Source organism: Uloborus diversus, chromosome 2 (assembly GCF_026930045.1).
Source record: "Uloborus diversus isolate 005 chromosome 2, Udiv.v.3.1, whole genome shotgun sequence".
Taxonomy (NCBI): Eukaryota; Metazoa; Arthropoda; class Arachnida; order Araneae; family Uloboridae; genus Uloborus; species Uloborus diversus.
Genome location: NC_072732.1, coordinates 122,785,038 through 122,805,592, shown reverse-complemented (window position 1 = coordinate 122,805,592; position 20,555 = coordinate 122,785,038). Strand labels below are relative to the sequence as shown.

At 32.5% G+C, this 20,555-nt stretch overlaps 1 protein-coding gene across 7 annotated transcripts in view; it reads right to left on the bottom strand.

Moving 5' to 3' along the window:
- LOC129216020 (caspase activity and apoptosis inhibitor 1-like) overlaps positions 1–20,555 on the bottom strand; it is a 486,970-nt gene that overhangs the window by 139,299 nt on the left and 327,116 nt on the right. For all 7 annotated transcript variants that reach the window (XM_054850158.1, XM_054850159.1, XM_054850161.1 and 4 more), the window contains one exon: positions 1,223–1,436. In XM_054850158.1, the coding sequence (XP_054706133.1) occupies positions 1,223–1,414 (192 nt within the window). In that variant the 5' untranslated portion in view covers positions 1,415–1,436. The remainder of the gene's footprint in view (positions 1–1,222; positions 1,437–20,555) is intronic.

Here is a 20,555-nt window from a genome sequence, read left to right as displayed (position 1 = left end):
CGGGCATTTGCCCGGCTACCCGCCGGCCCCATCCGCCACTGTTAGTGACACGTGTGCAGTACGCGTGTGCAGTAACACGTGACGTTGCGACGTGCGTCACTGATACTTGAGCAATTCTGTTACCGTCTCGTAACACATTCTTAACGTTGTGAGCCAAATTGTCCACGCAGTAATATAAAAGTTCATGACGTTCTTCAAAGAAAAAGCTTATATTAAAAAACACATTTATTTTAGACTATTTACACATTATTTACATCTATCTAATTAAACTTCTTTCAATACAAATGGCCAAATTCTTCTCATGTCACCTTCATCGTAATAAACAAAATCCTATCCTATTTTTTACGCTGTTGTCACAAGTCAAAAGTAAATTCTTTGTTGATCATTACTTGGTTTCAAGGTTTATCTTCATCAAATTCTGAAGACCATTTCTTAGTTGGGAGAGAAAAACATAAAATTATTAAAGAAAAGAAAATACTAATTTAAAGCTAATGAAGATCTGTACAGTATTTTCTAGGACATAACCCACAAGCAGAATACAAGTAGTATTTGAATTAGCATCTAATGTTTAAGTATTTATTGGTGCCGATTTAAGTTTCTAAGGTCGGTTTATCTCGCAGACTATTTTTTTTATTTTTTGTGTGACAGACAGGTGGAAAAAATTATGCTGCTGGGTGTGAGTTTTGCGAATCTTTCAGAAACCGAACATTAAGAACAAATAACAGACAAAAGTCAAACAAGAGTTTTGAAAAGAAACAAGGTCCTATACCATGTGTGACAAATAAATTTCATAAAACGTACTTCAATAGGCGAAATTTAATTATTTTATTTATATTTTCTAAAATTTTATTGCGAGTATTATTTGTTTCATCATAGTAGATTGTTGTGTGCAGAGCTGCAGGGGAAATGACCTATTCAGCGCCAGGAATTTGAAATCCTCTAACACCGACTCCGTAGTCCTGGTTCTGTGAGTTCTTAAAAGTAGGTAGGTAACTTAGAAAAAATCGAAAACTCATACATTTTATTGAAGTAACTGAAAATATTTCTGTATTATCAAAATATATTTATCACTTGTTCCAGAGATCTGTACGTTGTGTATGCTGTTGTCTCGTAATCACTTCCGTTAAAATAAAACCAAACTGCGGCATAGCGGATGAGCACAATTATCAGTGGAAAAGCTCTCCATTAAGCAAATAGTCTTAATACAAGGAACTAAGCTTACTTCTTTGGACTCGGAAGCTTTGTCATGCCATCTCGTTTTTCGAGAGACATTTTTAGAATCAGTCTGTACTTTTCTGTCTTTTTCAAGTGAGTTGGACCTCGATCGAACACGTGACCGCTTGGTCTTGCTCTTTTCTATAGACGTCTCACGTCTTTTCCGCTTAGAACTTTCACTCGACTTGGAGCTTTTCATCGCTTTTTTATTGCAAGAAGATCTGAAATGAATGAATGGGAAAATGGTAATTAAAAGAATTTTATCCCGAGGCAATTCAATTCGCTGACATTTACAGTTTGGTGGGGCGATAAACCATGTAATAGGCTGTATATGATTGCCAATAAAATGAAGAGCTTGTTTTTAACTGAAAATCTTTCGTTAACAATATTTAGTGTTATTTCAGTGAAAAATAGCATAATACTCAAAAGCTAAAAAGTAACAGCTTAAGTAGTACTTGTGAAGAATACCTTTCAAGAAAAATAAATGTTAAGAGCTTTACGAACCTTAAAATATCGACACAAGCAAATTTAATCAGTGTCCATTAGTAAAAATTGAGGTACTAAATTAAATAATTGAAATAGAACGTCATACCGATTCCCTGAGTTGAACAGTTATAAATTTTTATTCTGGAGTTTTGCAGACGATTGTATGATGATGGAGAAATGTAATTTGAATTGACATAGCAAGCCTTTAGCCCTTTCCTCTAGATGTTAGAGTCTCACAGCAAAATGTTCAGCAGTATGAAATTTTTTTTGCAGGATATACAAGCATAACCTCCTCGGTCCCCTTGTATCACATGTGATACATAAGTTTCATAATTTTTTGTGAAGCCTGAACCGCAAAAACAAATTTGGGACAGGTTGTATCACATGGAATACAACTAGAAATACCGCATATAATTTTCTCGTTTAGTCAACAGATGACAGTTCCTGTCCATGATAGGGATTTCAAGTAGAGTCTCAGAATCAAAACAAGATGTCTACACGTCCTCGAAGTAAGTATTTTTTTCTTATTTATATACAAATATTAAACTCTTTTTAAGCTATGATTTTTCTTTCCGTGTGTACTATTTACTAGTTAACACCAAAAAAATAAAATTTTAATGAAATATTGAAGCATAATGACTTGTTAAATTTGTTTGTATCACATGTGATACATGGGGTCTCAATCACTAATGAACATACTTTTTTAGTCAATTGTGTTTTAATTTTTTGTATTATTTTGGAAGGATTTGCAGAGTGATATAATTATTTCTCAAGTCAAAATCTTTAGTTGAGGTGTTTGGTTTTTATTTTCATCTATTTTTCATGATAATTTTTTTTTTAAATAAGTTTTTTTTTTCAGTGACATATTAGACACCAGATGAAATTTTAGAGCTGATGAATCGTGATGATTCTGGTTTGAGTTCACTGTCAGACGAAGATCATTATCAAAGTGATCATGGAAGTGAGATGGAAGAAGAAGAAAATGATGATCGGGATGTATCTTCTGACTTTTTTGCTCAAGGCATTTCACGAAAATAAAAAATAATGTTACTGTACTACTATGATACTACAAATATGTACCTAAAAACGCCAATAAAGCTTGATTTTCATGTTGGATTTATGAAATGTATGTATTGTGTGATTAAAGACTAATATTTAATTAATTACATTAATCTTGCTTGATACTTGAAAAAATTCTGATTGTAGTGTCTTGGTCCTGATGTATCACATGTGATACCTCCTCCCTAGCTCTTATAAATTAAAAATAATTTTTTTTATTGCACTTTTCTACATCATAGTGATCATAACAACTATTTAAGTACCTCTTACAATATATCAAGCTTTTATTTTTCTCTCGGGTCTGAGGAGGATAATGCGACTTTATACTAAACACATAATAGAACTTTTTGTGGTGTAATCCTCAGATCAGAGGTAACTACGCCTTCCTCGAATGTTCTAAAGGAAAATACTTTTGAAGATGTAACTATCTGTTACGATTCATTTTAAGTCATTAGGGATGCAATTGTTCTCCAGCAAAACGCTGTACGTTCTAAATTTCAGTATAGTACTAATAACACAATATAAAGTCTTGCTTAAAGCTGCGACAATTCTTATACAACAAAATCATTTAACTATTACGTAATAAAGGTAAAATAAATGGTAAATTTACAATATGATTTCTGATGAATGCTTCATTGAATTACTGAAGTCATGGCAATTCATTTATATAAACTATTAATAATGTAACTATGTTTAAAGGTGTCAGGGCGAACTGGGTCCCCCAAGGGCTAACCTTGACTGCAAAAACCCGAGTGCAGAAAAAAAAAAAAAAAAAAACACGAAGGCGCATAGGTTTGAAGGTTAAAGGTGGGGGGTGGGGGACCCATGGCGGGGGAAAAAAAAGATCGGAAGCATAAGTTCGTAAGAGTTTTTTTTTTTTTTTAAACCGTTAGCTCAATTTACTATCCTCCACAGTGTGAAGTCTACGTAGACATGTATTCCAATTCATATTTTTTCTTAACTTTTTGAAGTTCAGAGCCAAAAATATTTTAAGAATCGGCAATATTTTCAATTTTGTGGTTTTTCATATTTTTACTAATTTAAAGACCACATAAAAATGACTAAAATAATATATTGCTCACATTTCCTGTTGATTTTTTTACTTTTCGTTATAGAAAACATGCAGTTTCAATGAATTTTAATGAAAAAAGTAATTTAGTTACTTGAATCTGCCTCATTGGTCAAAATTTTAAGTCAATTTTACAATGTACATGTACATAAATAAGGGATAAGTGATTTAGATTTCAATACCTTTGAATATTTTACGCAGCATAAAGTACAAATTCAGAATGAAAAAAGGTTAAAAAACCAGCAAACAGCTGTTTCGGCACTCGGCAAATACAAGTGCCATCATCAGTGCAATTAAAAACGAAGACAGGTTCAACCCGACTAAAACACAGTCGAGGCGAACAATGGAATGAGAGACGAGTTGTAAAAGATATGAGAGCAGTATCGGAAACGATGACGTCAAGGTTACGTCAGAACTACAGAGGACCGTTGCACTCAGGAGAAAACGTCACGGACAAAAAATAAATCAAATAACAGACTTCCAAACATTAGGAAAAGGGGGAGTGCTAGACAAATCATTGACGATTAAATTAGCATTTTTCCATATGTAATATGACTCCCAAAAATCTAAATCATTAATGGACGAACACTCGTGAATTACTTTGGCGGAAGAAAAAATAAAATTATGACCGCAAGACCAACAATGTTGAGCAATAGAGGAGCGTTTGAGATCCTGTTTTTTGACGTAATTTTCGTGTTCTTTTATCCGGAATTTGAGGGATCGTCGAGTCTACCCAATGTAGGCCAATTTGCACTGGCAGGAAACACCATAAATGCCCCATTTGTCAAGGTTCTGAACAGGGTGTTTAAGCTGTGAAAATTTTAATTTATTAACAGGAGAAAAAGTGACGGAAAAATGAAACTTTTTTAAGATTTTGGCAATTTGTAGACTGATTTCAGGAAAAAAGGGTAAGACAACGGAACTCGAATAGTTCACAGGAGCAAGTGTTTGATTTTTGTTAGTTGAGCTACATAGCTTCTTATAAATGGTATCAATAATATCTGATGTGAATCCCCGATCAATCGCAATACTTCGTAGGTAATTCAGTTCTGATGAAAGTAAATTGGAATTTGAACAAATGACTAAAGCACGGTAAATAAAAGATCTAAAAGCAGCCAATTTTTGTTTCGGAGGATGAACGGATAACTTGTGTGGGGGGGGGGGAGAGAAACAGCAAAGGGTTTACGGAAAACAGTAGTTGTAAACATATTGTTATGACGAGTGATGGACACATCGAGAAAAGAAAGATGATTCCCAGATTCCAATTCAACAGCAGCTCTCTGCCAAGAGATCTCTGCCTTTTATGTAAAAGGAGACGAGTTATTCCTAATTTTATTTCACTTGAGTGCAATTTATCTCGGTCAACGAGAATTGATAAAACTTTGTTCAACTTTAAATTGGCTCTGTTAAGAGCTGTCATCCAAGATACGCGACACAAAGTTGCAATGATTGAGCAGGAGCTTTTTGATTTACATTTACGTGTTGCTAATTCCAGTCGTCATTTTGAATTTTTTGACAGGAGGTCTTGGCAGAGAGCTGCTTTTTATTCAAACAAACACAAATCAGTACTTAATAAAAAGTTTCTTCTAATCTTACAACTTATAACTTACCAAAAGTTAATGTTAATGCTGTCGTCAATCTTTCAGATGTTTCCTTAAATTCTGTTCAAGATAATGCTTTAAAATTCAATAGTAATTTGGCCCCATCTAAACTGTCGTTTCCTCTTTTAATTGCTCCGGTCGAAAAGGCCTTGAAATTTAGTACTTTAACTTCCACACAGAAGGATTCAATCCGTCATCTCATTTCTAACAATATCAACTTCAATTCACAGTTCCATAACAACAAGCTATATAATGTAACTCGTACCGTAAGAGATTTATGTGCTAACTCTGATTTAGTCATTACAAACGCTGATAAGGGGTGCCAAATTGTTGTTCTAAACAAAAAAGATTATATCAACAAATGCAATAACTTAATTTTAGACGGGCCATATGAAAAAATCAAACAAGATCCTTGTGGTAAAGAATAAAAAACTATCAGTAACGCTATTAAGTCATCTCCGTTGATTCCAGATTTTCACAAAAAACGCTTGATTCCTTCTGTTGCACAATGTTCCAGATTCTACGCTTTGCCTTAAGTGCATAAACCACTCATTCCTCTCCGTCCCATTGTTTCTAACATTGGTAGTGCTTCTTACAAATTGGACAAATTTTTAGTTTCCGTTTTTTCACCTCTTCTTTCCAGCAACTGTTTTACTGTTCGGAACTCTCTTGACTTTGTTCACAAACTTCGAATTTTTCAGTTAAATAACCATAGAATGGCCCCTTTTGATGTGAAATCATTCTTCACTAACGTGCCTGTTGAAGGTGCGTTAGACTGCCTTAAAATGAGATTAACTGAACATCACTTTTCCTACTTTGAGACCAATGAATTGTGCAATTTAACACGTTCTTGCTTAAAACTAAACACGTTTGTTTTCGACGGTAATTTTTTCCGGATGACTGAAGGTCTTGCTATGGGCAACCCTTTGAGTCCAATTCTAAGTGATTTGTACATGCACTATTTCGAACTTAAATTATTTAAAATTATACAATTTGATTTTTACGTCAGGTACGTTGACGACATTTTTGTGCTTTTGGACTCGTCTGTCAGTGACCTTGATAATCTTTTATCCATCCTAAATACTATTGACCCACATATTCAATTTACTGCTGAATTGGAATCTGGTAATCATCTTTCTTTTCTCGATGTGTCCATCACTCGTCATAACAATATGTTTACAACTACTGTTTTCCGTAAACCCTTTGCTGTTTCTCTTCCCCCCCACAAGTTATCCGTTCATCCTCCTAAACAAAAATTGGCTGCTTTTAGATCTTTTATTTACCGTGCTTTAGCCATTTGTTCAAATTCCAATTTACTTTCATCAGAACTGAATTACCTACGAAGTATTGCGGTTGATCGGGGATTCACATCAGATATTATTGATACCATTTATAAGAAGCTATGTAGCTCAACTAACAAAAATCAAACACTTGCTCCTGCGAACTATTCGAGTTCCGTTGTCTTACCCTTTTTTCCTGAAATCAGTCTACAAATTGCCAAAATCTTAAAAAAGTTTCATTTTTCCGTCACTTTTTCTCCTGTTAATAAATTAAAATTTTCACAGCTTAAACACCCTGTTCAGAACCTTGACAAATGGGGCATTTATAGTGTTTCCTGCCAGTGCAAATTGACCTACATTGGGCAGACTCGACTATCCCTCAAATTCCGGATAAAAGAACACGAAAATTACGTCAAAAAACAGGATCTCAAACGCTCCTCTATTGCTCAACATTGTTGGTCTTGCGGTCATAATTTTATTTTTTCTTCCGCCAAAGTAATTCACGAGTGTTCGTCCATTCATGATTTAGATTTTTGGGAGTCATATTACATATGGAAAAATGCTAATTTAATCGTCAATGATTTGTCTAGCACTCCCCCTTTTCCTAATGTTTGGAAGTCTGTTATTTGATTTATTTTTTGTCCGTGACGTTTTCTCCTGAGTGCAACGGTCCTCTGTAGTTCTGACGTAACCTTGACGTCATCGTTTCCGGTACTGCTCTCATATCTTTTACAACTCGTCTCTCATTCCATTGTTCGCCTCGAATGTGTTTTAGTCGGGTTGAACCTGTCTTCGTTTTTAATTGCACTGATGATGGCACTTGTATTTGCCGAGTGCCGAAACAGCTGTTTGCTGGTTTTTTAACCTTTTTTCATTCTGAATTTGTACTTTATATACGTTGTCATATTTTATTCACCTTAAGTTATTCTTTGGAATTTCCAAAAAAATTTTTTTCAAGGCGGTTTGCCGATTCGGCACCCTTTTTTATCTTAGGATAGATCCCCTTTTCCTTCGCTGCGTCAATTTGGCTCTAAAACTTCAGTTTTCACATTCCAATCAATAGAGAAAACAGTTGTGCAAATTTTATTTGCCTCTCAAATGCAGGTATTGAACTAGTAACAAAAATATACGTTTGTGCTCATTAAAGAGACTTTATGATCATTACAAACGGTTCGCTGAATTATTTTACCGCTGACACCAAAGAACTGCGTTATTGGAGAAATGATTCAGTTTTCAGAAGCTAATGAAACCAGCTTCACAAGAGGCAATTGTGGAGAATTAGCGGAAATAAAAGTTGAACAAAAGCAGGTCTATGTATATACAATCTCATTTCGAGTGAAAAGGGCACGGAAAGGAAATAAAAGCTAAGTCCTTCATGAACACGGTATTTAAAGGCAAACCAATCGAAACTTGCAAACCGTAAAACTCGGATTTGGTAACAAAAAAAGTGCCCCCCAGCAAAATCGATAGAAATTGCGAACCCTAAACTGACAACTGTCAAAAAACGATTTCTGTAAACACCAATTATTTTGCTACGTCAAATGAGTATTTAATAGGGATCCCTGTTTAAAGAACATGTGTTCTGAAAGAGAAAAAGCTAAAAAGTACGAGTCGCATGTTGAGGGGTGTCATTTTTCTTCTCTGGAAACGAATGCACGCCCATGGAACGGGCAGCAGGGTGGTTTTAAATATAGCTTGTTATCATTTTCGAATGAATAAACACTTGTGGAGGTTCGCATGCAAACAAGCTGGTAACAATGATACGCGAAAATGAAATAAATGAATGCTGTTTAGGAACTATTGAATTCGAGGAAATGTCAACTGCAATTGAAATCAATTCAGTCTTTTCTAAAATGTTCAGATTATTAAAGGAACTTTTCGGAACGACAGAATAATAAAAGTAAACATGATTTAATTTGCTTAGTGGTGAAAGGCAAAATGGCGATGGCTTAGAATGGTTAGTGGTGTCAGTCAAAAAAGAAAATAAATGAATAAAGTAAATAAACAAAAAAATAAACAATAAATAAAATAAAATAAAAAAATAAACAAATAAATAACTAATGAATTAATAAATTAGAAAAATAAATATATAAATAATAAATAAAATAAGAAAAATAAATAGATAAACTAAACTAAAATAAACAAATAAATAATAAATGAATAAAATAGGAAATATAAATAAATAAAACAAAAATAAATAAAAAGATAGGACATCAACTACGGTCAAGTGAAAACAATTAAAATGTAAAATAAGAATCAATCAAAAAATCATGTTACTCATTAAAAACATTGAAAGATCTATCAAACTTTAAAATTAAAACTTAAGTAGCAAATATGGTAGAGACGTAAACAGAAAACTTTACGTTACAAGTAAACAAACTGCCAAGCTCCACTAAAACGATTGTAGTAGACGGAATTCTTGTTTGCGAGGAATTTCCATTTAGCCAACAAGAAAATTAGAAAAATTTCCCCCAGACAACTGACTACAAATCTTCGCTTCTGGATTAGTTTATAGTTTAGAAAAAAATATCAATTTAATTTTCTGCAAGTTCTTTTATGCGAATTATTTAATTATGTTTTTAAAATTTAAATCTGACGTTATCATTTTTTTTTTACATTCGATACACATTTGGCAAACTTACATTTTGTTAGATCATTCTAATACAAAAAATTTTGCTTTTTATCAAAATTATACACGTTTAGGTAGGCTTTAAGGCATTTTTTTTTTGTTTTTATTTACTGAAAGAGATTTTTTAAAAACAATCTTTAACATTTATATCCGCTACACATGTGTATTTTCATAAATTTGGTTTAAACCTTTAAGTCTGGAACAATTTAAGTTTTGCCAAAATTATATAGGGGAATGTGGGGCAAAGTGGAATAGCGAGGCAAAGTGAAAAGGTAAACTATTTACTCGTATCTAGTATATTCCAGTCAGGAAAAAAAAAACCTCCGAAGGTACATAATACAGGCAATTTTCAAAAACTGATATTCTTTTTGTAATATTTGTTGTAAGTCAAAACTTATTTTTGATATCATAAAATTATGATGAAGTTCTTGTTATTAACATTTAAATTATTAATTGAGACCATCTAATATGCGGTGCAATATTTATTTAGTTAATATTCAGTCTATTTGTGTTTTAAATATTTGCTTAGGTGGTCGAGTACACGCGGGGCAAAGTGGATGAGGCAAAGTGAAATAGCTTATTTCGTTTACTCACTTAATCCCTCACTAAAACACTTATGTATTCATTTATTATTTAATTCATTTACTTTCTTTTAGTTAGTATTTCACTTATTTGTTCATTCATTCACTCTCTTAATCGCTCATTTATTTTTCTTCATACATACATTAATTAATTAATTAAACTATTCATTTATTGCTCCATTTTCTTTTCATTTATTCATTCAAGATTTAATTTACAGACTTATTTGATCAAAAATATTTTTATAATCAAATAGAAAATATTTCATTTATGATTGTCCCATTGAAAAAAAAAAAGTGAAAATTTTCCAATTTTTTTACTTCCTTTTACAAAAAAGGAAGTATTGTATTCGCGAAAAAATTTTCACTCAAAAATCGCCCTTAATTTCCATTTTGCTCACCCCCAAATGAATGTTGAGTTTTTTTTTCGATTCGACCACATGCGGAAAAGTGCCTAAGAATGTATAGACACGCGAAATATCCATTTTGACCATCACCGAGGTAATTACAACGACTTTTCTCGTGACGTCTGTATGTATGTGCGTATGTGTGTATGTGCGTATGTGCGTATGTGCGTATGTATCTCGCATAACTCAAAAATGGTATGTCCTAGAAAGTTGAAATTTGGTACATAGACTCGTAGTGGGGTCTAGTTGTGCACCTCCCCTTTTGGTTGCTTTCGGATGTTCCTAAGGGGGTCTTTTGCACCTTTTTGGGGGGAAATCATTGTTAATATCAATGCAAACTTAAGTGGTGTTATAATTTGGTAAACACTTGGTGACGTATCGCCAAGCTTTTGGTCGCCAAGTTTTTTCGCCAACTTGGCGACGATTTTTTTTTTCTTCTAAGAGCGAACATCCGGATCTGATTAGCTATTTGGCCTATAAAACCCTCCTTAGGGCCCTCTAGTTTCTGGGGCCCTCGAAAATATTAGGACTATGTAGAGAATTATACCAAAATATGACTTCGTTTTTTTTTACTTCCTTTTACAAAAAAAGGAAGTATTGTATTCGCGACAAAATTTTTACTCAAAAAATCGACCTTAATTTCCATTTTACTCACTCTTGAATGAATATTGAGATTTTTAGTTAAAACGAGTTTTCTCGTGACGTCTGTACGTACGTTAGTATGTATGTGCGTATTTATGTCGCATAACTCAAGAACGGTATGTCCTAGAAAGTTGAAATTTGGTACGGAGACTCCTAGTGGAGTCTAGTTGTGCACCTCCCTTTTTGGTAGCATTCGGGTGTTTCTAAAGGGATCTTTTGACCCTTTTGGGGGGGGGGGGAATCATTGCTAATTTCGGTGTAAACTCATGCGGTGTTATAATTTGGTGGACATTTGGCGATATATCGCCTGTCTTCTTCGCCAAAAAACTTGGCGATTTTTTTTTTAATTTTTCTATTTGGCCACTGTTGGTGAAAGAGAGGGTAAACTATTGAATCACATTAAAATTGCCAGTAATGGGGAAATGACATTAAATTGGAGTAAAAGGAAGTCATGTGATTCACACATCAGCTCGTTTTTGTTTTGTTTTGTAGGCTCAAAATTACTGCCAAAAATAAAAAATAATGTTTCAATATAAATTTAATTTTAAACGCAATGTTCTTTCGTTCTGTAGTGTACATTTCAAAACAAATATATAAATATATAAATTAAGAGAGATTAAAAAAAATCTTTTCATTAATACCCGATAAACATTTGCATTTTCGTAAATTTTGTTCAAATCTTTAAATCATTTCACTGTTAGTCGAAATTTTTTATTTCATTCTTTTACGAAATTTGTATACAGTAAAAAAAAGTTTGCAATTTTTAACTAGAAATGAGCAAAGTACAAATATAAAGCGTTAAAAGTTTGTTTAAAGGAAATGGATTCTCCTTTAACATTTCATTGCAAGTTAGAAGAAGTAACAAATAATAACAGCAAATGGCAGTCACAAAAATATTAATTAAATTTGTACCTTCTTTTTATTTAACACAATTAACAATAAATCTTTCCCTTGTTTGACATGTAAACTTTAAGACGCTACTGAAAAAAAACTCCCTCTAAAACGTTAGATATCAAATTAGATGTAAGCCAAAAAAAGATTTAAAAAAGTAACACGAGAAATGAAATTATGAAATTGTTTTAGCATACAGAAGAAAAAAGAAAAACATTTGAAATTCGTTCTTAATTTACAAATAATTTCAATAAAAATACAACCCATTTTCAATTTAAATCATTTGTTTGGGGCACCTTGTTTAAGAAACTTGGTTAAAAACGGAAGAAAATTAATTAACAGTTTAAAAAATTCAAATAAAGTTTTAAAAAAAGAGCAGTTAGGATCAATTCACTCGAAAAAGTAACTCAATTTAAATAAATGAGATTAAGAAAGAAAACAGAATTATTTATTCAATTTCTCGATTGAAGATGAAGTAAATAAATTCACACTAACATAATTTAAACAAATGTTTGCTTTCAGGTTTGATCACTTTTGATTGTAATTTAAAAATAAGCAGAAAAAAGTCGTGATTAATTTAACGTTTTTTGGAAAAATTAATATTTGTTTTCATACGAGAATGTAAACATTTCTAACACATTTTTTTGATATATTTTAGATATGTTTGTTCATTAATTATTCATTTATTGATTTGTTTCTGAAAATAGTAAAATGAAACATTATTTGTACTAGCAACATAAAAAATGTCGTAGCTATATAATAAATATAAGAGATATTTCTAATGTGTGTATCTGTTCTAGGGGTGCGACATCGATGTCGATGTTTTGGTTTCGATGTTGATGTTTTTGTATTATAATTGAAAATTATAGTAAAATTTCCTCCAATTTTCTAGCTAGGTAATTAAGTTTACTAACGGAATTGCTCCAAAAATTTCATTTTTTTTGCGCACACTTAAAAAGATCGATTTTTCTGTGTAAAGGATGATTTTTGGGAGGATCACTACAAGATGGTAAAAGATAACTGGAGGTTGACTATCGTTGATTAAATTTGTTGCTTATAAAAAGCAAACGGGCCTCAGACACTTCTTTTTTACTTTTCATTATACTGGCTTCTGAACCCAGTGCCGCAGACTAACTGTCTCGAGAAAAGCTATTTTTACTGTCTACATATTGTAAATACATATGCTATAAATAGAAAAGGGACAGTTAATACCCCCTCCCCCCCCAAAATCGAGAACTATTTACTGTTTTTTATTATGGTTTTGGTCTGGCTTATTTTTTTTTCAAGCAGTCATTTTCACTACTCAAATGCAATGAACCTTGAAACAGATGACAAAGTATTGTCGCAGATTTTGATGGGTGGAGGGGGTCATGACCCCCCCCCTCCTCCTTGCATACACTTCTTACGGTTTCGATCAAGATTTTTATTTTTTCGAGCAAATATTCAAATACTGTTGCGGGTTGGGGGGGGGGCGGTGTTATGACCCCCTCACTTGTATCCGCCACTGCGTCTACCCCCAACAAGCCGTCCTTCAATTACTCACAATTTGTGTTTAATTATATAGCACTAACAATACAAAACACATTTCTTGCTCTTAATAATAATTGTCAGAATTAATTTTGTACTTTTAATATAATTTTCACAACTCTTTCTCATCATACAACTGACTGTAAGTGCTATGACATATTTTTTAGCAGATTTAACTAGTTTTGTATTAATTGTTGCATGTCTTATTATCATTTTTTGTCTTATTATAGTACCAAGATGTCGCGAAATTTAGCCCGGTCAATTTAGACATAAAAATAGTGATCAAATAACAAAAATTCCGGGAAAGAGACCTTGGGTTTAGCATTACAAATAAAGTGCCAAAAGTCCCCGGTCGATCCCATGTGAGCTAAAAAAGTTATTTGGGGTCAAAGGTCAAAATTTTAGGTTGTTTGGATTTTTCTCAAAAACGGTAAGTTTTATCAAAAATTACCTCAGACTAAAGTTGTAAATCTCAAAATTCTCTATAAAAATGGTCCTCATGATTTTTCTCCAAGACCATTTCCCAGACATTGCGTACTCTCAAAAGACAGCCAGTCATTTACAGAATCCCCTCTATTCGTATGGCCTTGAATAACATCTGACTATTCTTGTCCGTTTGGCGTCGTTCACAAACCCAGGGGTGCCCAACCCACTAAGGGCATGGGCGCACCCCTCAATATCGCGGAGCCCCCCCCCCCCCTTCAAAAGCAACAGCCCTCCTCCAAAAACTGAGAAAAATACCCCTCAAAACAGCCCCCCTTTAAATGTTTTTTGAGCTCTCAAACTAACCACATTTCATACAATAAAACATAGTTTGGCTGGCGAGTCGCATTATTATCTTGACTCCTGACAATGTTTGGCCTTAGTGATACATTGTGGTTAAGATTTCTGGATTCTAATCTGACTCTAAGTAATCTATCTCTCTTGGTTAGACAACAAACCGTGGTTGACGCTTCTTCATCTAATTTTGCGCATCATCTCACTGCTTTAGTATAACGTGAGGTATTGGAAATCATATAATTCAGTAGTTATGCCCTCAAGCACCATTTCTTTTAAAGTTTTATCTGATATTCTTTTTTTAAGAAGATGATCCGAGTTTTCCCACTTCTGCTTATCAAAGAACTCAAGTTGAAATCTGGAATTGTAAATTTTCGCTATACAATCGAATTCTTCAAACTTGCCATCGATCTTCAGCTCTCATTCTGCAAACTGGTATCTTTGAGAATCTAAAAAATATAACACTAGGCATTGCGGATGACCATCATCAGAGAACTTGTTTTGAGACGGATTACGACGACCAGTTCGAAGATGGACAATGAACATTTATAATTTCAGATTTCAATTTTGAAACTGAGAGACTACTATGAGCTCATCGATAAGTAGAACTGGCAAAACTCGGCAGCTCTCTCTTTCAAAAAGGGGATTTTCGATAAAACTTTGAAAGAAATTGCTTGAAGGTGTACCTACTGAGTAGTATGGTTTTCAGAACCTCACATGTCATACTAAAGCAGTGAGACGATAGGTAAAATAAGAGAAAGAAGTGTCAGGTACAGTTTGTTGTCTAACCAAAAGGGATGGATTTATTCGAGTCTAGAATAGTTCTTAGAATCTAGAAATATTAAGCCACAATACTATCAAACCACAATTTCAATCAAGAATGAAAATTATGAGAAGTGTTATAGTTCAACCCGCGTGCCAAACTTATGTTTTATTGTAATCAATGTGGTTACAGTTCGAGGGCTCAAAACCCATTAAAATTCCTTAACGTCTTTTGTTTCAAAGGGTGACTTATGTGGGCTGTTGCAAGTCACATTTTTTTAAAAAAAATTTATACTTAACCTTTGTTCTCTATCATAGGTAAATTTGACATTTTGAGCCAAAGTTATGGGCTAAGTGGAGAATTAATTTTTTTTTACTAGATAACAAATGCTTTTATTACTTATTTTTTCCGTATCTATGTAAGAATTAATTAATATGAAAGCAAACTTTTACAAATCATAACTTCTAATATTTTTTCTCCAAGTACGGATCAACACGATGTTATTCAATTCTGACGCTATATTGGTCAAATTCAAGATTTAACATATGTGTGGAACTTTAAAATACAGTTTATTATTAAAATGATCTTATGCAATGCGTAATCTACACAAAAAGTCTGCTCTTAAGAGCGATAACATCAAATTTCGATATTTGATGAAATTATTGTAAATTTTTACAGTTTTTAAGCATTTATGGTCAACTTCAAGGTGCGAGCGACACCTCAAGATATTTTTTGCGGTCAAAATCCTTTTGCATAACCAAATATCTCTACAAAAGGCAACTTTTCCGGGCTATTACTTAGCGTTTATCAGATTTTTATTTTCTTCAACCCACCCTAATGAACATGGCCAGTACTTCAAAAGTAAGTCCACCGCGTATTAGAGCGGGATTAAGTGAATCTGAACCCAGTTTTTGTTGTAAAAAACACTGCTTATTTTGTGGCGAGAAAGCGCATGAAGAGGCTGAGAAGAACAAAACGCAGAATTATCGCAGAAAAATTCATAAATTTTCTACACTTGCATTCAAAGAATCTCTTTTACAATTAGCTAAAGATCGTTCTGAGGTGTGTCAAAAGCTGCCCTTGCACGTTTTAATTTTGAGAATGATTTAGTCAATGCTTTATGAATTTTTCTGCGATAATTCTGCGCTTTCTTCTTCGCTGCCTCCTCATCCACTTCACAGCCTTAAAATAAGCAGTGTTTTTGAAAACAAAAGCTGGATTCAAATTCACTTAATCGCGCTACAGTACGAGGACTTACTTTTGAAGTACTGGCCTGTTCATCCTCACGTTGCTGCAGAGATTGAACTTTTCCGGGTGTATGATTTTCTGCAATCCACGCGAATTGTAACGGACTTTTGACTTCTTAAATAATCAGCATTCTTATAACTTCTCCCGACACTTGCATCGATTAAAGTTGGCATTCCACGACTGCCCAGCACAACAGTTTCACCTTCCGTCCAAAGTTAATTGCAAATAAAGCAAAATTGTGACATTTTTCTTAAATATTAATCAGCACAAACAACAGTAGACGCTTGTAATAAATACGTTTATTCACTCGAACTGCACGTTTAACTCAAAAAGAAGCAGGTACGTCAGGGGTGCTCAACTAGGAGGGGTCATGGCCCAGACTGCCATCGCAATTTTTAGGGAGATTGTTTTGAGGGGTATTTTTTAATTTGGGGAAGGGGAGGCTTGCTTTTGGGGGGATCTCTGCGATGATGAGGGGGATGCACCTTTGCCCTTAGTTGGTTAGGTACCCCTGGGTATGTGAACGACGCCACACGTACCAGAATAGCCAGATGTTATTCAAGGACATGCGAGTAGAGGTGATTCTGTAAATGACTGGCTGTCTTTTGAGAGTAGGCAATATCTGGGAAATGGTTTGGTCTTGAAGAAAAAATCATTAGCAGCATTTTTATGGAGAATTTTGAGATCTACAACTTTGGTCTGAGTTACTTTTCGATAAAACTTACCGTTTTTGAGAAAAATCCAAAAAACCTAAAATTTTGACCTTTGACCCCAATTAACTTTTTTAGCTCACATGGGACCGACGGGGACTTTTGGCACTTTATTTGTAATGCTAAACCCAAAGTCTCTACAAAAATTTAGCTTTCCCGGAATTTTTGTTATTTCCATTGTCTAAATTGACCGGACTAATTATTCCTATTAAATTGTATTCATGATTTGCAGTTCAGTAGTTTCAATATATTCGTGGTTTTCGTATTCTTTTGTATTGCTTAAATTTGACGCAATGCCAAACGAATTCAATGATCCATTAAAAAACATTTGCTAGAGATTATCATCTATGTAAGTTTGTAGTGTAGTATATTAAAAAATTTATGTTAAATATTGACAAAAAGATCGATGTTTTAAAAGATCGATGTTCGGAAACATCGATGTTTTTTGGTCGATGTATCAATACAATCGATGTTTTAATTTCCAACTTCGATGTTCTGAAACACCGATGTTTTACCATCGATGTCGCACCTCTAGCTGTATGCTGCCAAAACCTACATCCACTACTAGATTCGAACAACATTTGGCAGAAAAAAAAAAACCCCACCGACACTATTTCTTTTCTTTTTGTTTCGCGCAAAAACTTCGTAAATATACAAGATTAAAAAAAAAAAAAATCTATACATGTGTATCAGACATAATAAATAGCATTAGTGGAACTTTTATAAAGACAATCTAACCTGAATGGAAAAAATCTATATCAAAATTTACTAAAAATTATATAATTTTGGCAAACCGTAAAATTTTCGGAAATCGAAAGTTAGAACAAACAATTTTTTTAGAGAGATTTTTTTCCAGATGCGTCTTTTAAAGTTTGCATGTAAAAAAACAATAAAAATGGCAAGGTTTCATCTGAAAAAATGGAATCAATTTCTTATTGATATCAATTTTATCGTTTTTTTAATATACGGCACTCAAGAAACTTTTCATTAGTAAAAACGACGGTTAATCTTGTTGGTTCCATTCGAAACTTTCAGCATAAAAATAAAGTAAAACTAAAATTTAAACTATAGAAGTGTAAAAAAATCTGAAAATTACAGCACAACAAATAATGATTTTCCGAAAACGTCATGAAATCAAAGTTCATACATTCTACAAAATTGAAAAAACTATTCTGAGCTCTGAATTCCTACTTTCAGAGCATAAAATTTCAATTCCTTTTTACGCACTTAGAAAGATTGTCGAGTCAGTGAAACATCTGTGCGCAGTTTTTATTATCAAACTTGTATTGAAAATACATTGTTCTGTAGAAAGTTTTTAAGATTTTTTTCTAAACCGCAGTTCAAGATAAGATAGAGATTTTTAAAAGAGAAACAGCAAACAGGTTTTCAATTGCTTGTTTTTATTTACTCTTCCGACAATGTCTACTTTGCAGGGACATAGATTTCTTGAATAAAAAACAAATTGAAAAAAAAGTTAATTAAAAAAATCTTAAGCTTTTTCGTGCCATTTTGTATAGTTATTAAAAAAAAACAATTAAGGAAATTAAATACTCAATAAAATCTACTAATTTAAAGTTAATTTAACTTTTACTTAACCTATTTTTCTTTAATAAATTAGAACTAAAGCAGGTGTTACGCCTATCGATATGTTTTAGAAATGATTGTTAACCTTAAGTGCTTCCAATTTTCCGTCCAGGAGTTACATTTATGTATAGTGGAAATCCAAAAAAGTTCTTTTTAATAATGGGGTCGTTTTCAAAATTTTAAAAGTATTTTTTTCTGAAAGAGCATGTTTAAAAACATAAGATCTGATCATTTTTTAAATAAGTTGACTAAGTTTAATACTTTTAAAAAATTACTTTAATCGGTGCAGTTTCATTGTTTACGCTTCTGCCGATGACATCACAAATGATGAAACGCCATTTACTGTTGCCATACAGAAGAGCACAATATTTAATTCACATCTTTACTCATGTGTACAGGCAAGGCTTCACTTGATACGCGTCTTATCAGGCTCAGTCATTTCAATAAAAGTTATAGTATGAAACCAATCAATCAAAGAAAAAACCTGGTCAGGCTCCAGTGACATCTGGTGGATTTTGTGGCAACTCTTAACAATATAAACAACAGATAAGATTATTCTTAAAGAGAATAGTTATTCAAAATTGAGTTCAATCTATTTGAGTTAATTTAAAAGCGGTTTTTTTCTTCCTGAGGAAAAGTGTTTAAAAAGATATTTTAGGCAAAAAGTGAAAAAATATGAAACTTTGTTTTTAAGAAAAATTAAGTTTGGAAACAAAATCAGATGAATATAAGCTGAGGAAGACAAATCAATGTAAATTCCGTGTATGAAAAAATGTTGTGATTAATTATTCCAACTTTTCGCAATAAGCATTTTAAAAATTATTTGAGTAATGTAACTGCAAACCTTCAATAAATATAAATAGGAGTGAGCATTTATTGCAATTTATACATTGAATAACAATTTGAAACGAGCTTAAAAAGAAGTTTTCTGTTCGAAAACGTATGTGAATCAATGTTTTGGAAATACTGTTATTTTTTCTTTTTTTTGGGGGGGGGGGGGGGAGGGGAGCGGGGGGTAATTTCTGCTTCTAATTAATAAAAAAACAAACAACAATAATGCGTAATATTATATAATTAAACATTACATCTTATGGACGAAACCATACTGGCTATTAAACGTATGAACTAATGCTTAATAATTTGTATCAATAAAAAGTATTTTTTTGGTTTTATTATGCAAAAATTAATTACATATGTGTCATCAAGCACAACTGATAAATGTATTTATCAGTTAAAACAGAAAACAAATGAAATTAGCGATTATTACTCATAATTATTACTAACCCAGGCAACGCCGGATATTTTTGTTAGTTGATAAATATATTTATGGAAACATTCAAAGAGCTTTTAGTATTTTTTTTTCTTATACTTTAAAGTTTAATTCAAAATTAGTTATTTTTTAAAAACATATTCTGAAAATGGTGAATAGCTCAATTTGATATCTTTAGTTTTTTTACAACAAGAACTATTAAAACGCACAAAAAATGCATAGAGATACAATTTTTCCAAAGAAAAGTAAGTAGAAAACATATCAAATAAAAATTTTGCCATAAAACTGATCGTTAGTATCGATCATTATAAATTACAATTTATATCACAAAGGAGTACGTTGTATGTTAAAAAACAAGAAATTTAAATCATTTAAAAGTACATTGAAACAATAATGAATTCACCCGGAAAAACATGCCAATAAAAATTTCAAAAAAGGAAAACATGGCAGCTTTTCATTCAAAGATTTTTATAAACCTATACATTCCAGCCTTTAAAAAAAAAATAATAAAAATTCCTTTTTTTTTCTTGAACAAAACTTTTGCTTGTTGAAAAAATAAATAAATAAAAATAATAATAACAGTTAAAAAATTAAATACAAGCCTGTTAAAAAGGTAAACGGTATTCCAATGTTTACGCATTGTGAGGAAATTTAAAGGGGAGAAACTTCGCCACATAAATACATTATTGCACAAAAAAAAAAAAAATAAATAAAAAGTTCCACAAATTTTTAAATTATTTGTTAAAGATCAAATTAAAAAAAACCATTAAGTAGCATAAAAAGTTACATTAAAATGAAAAAAAAAAAAAAAAAAAATGG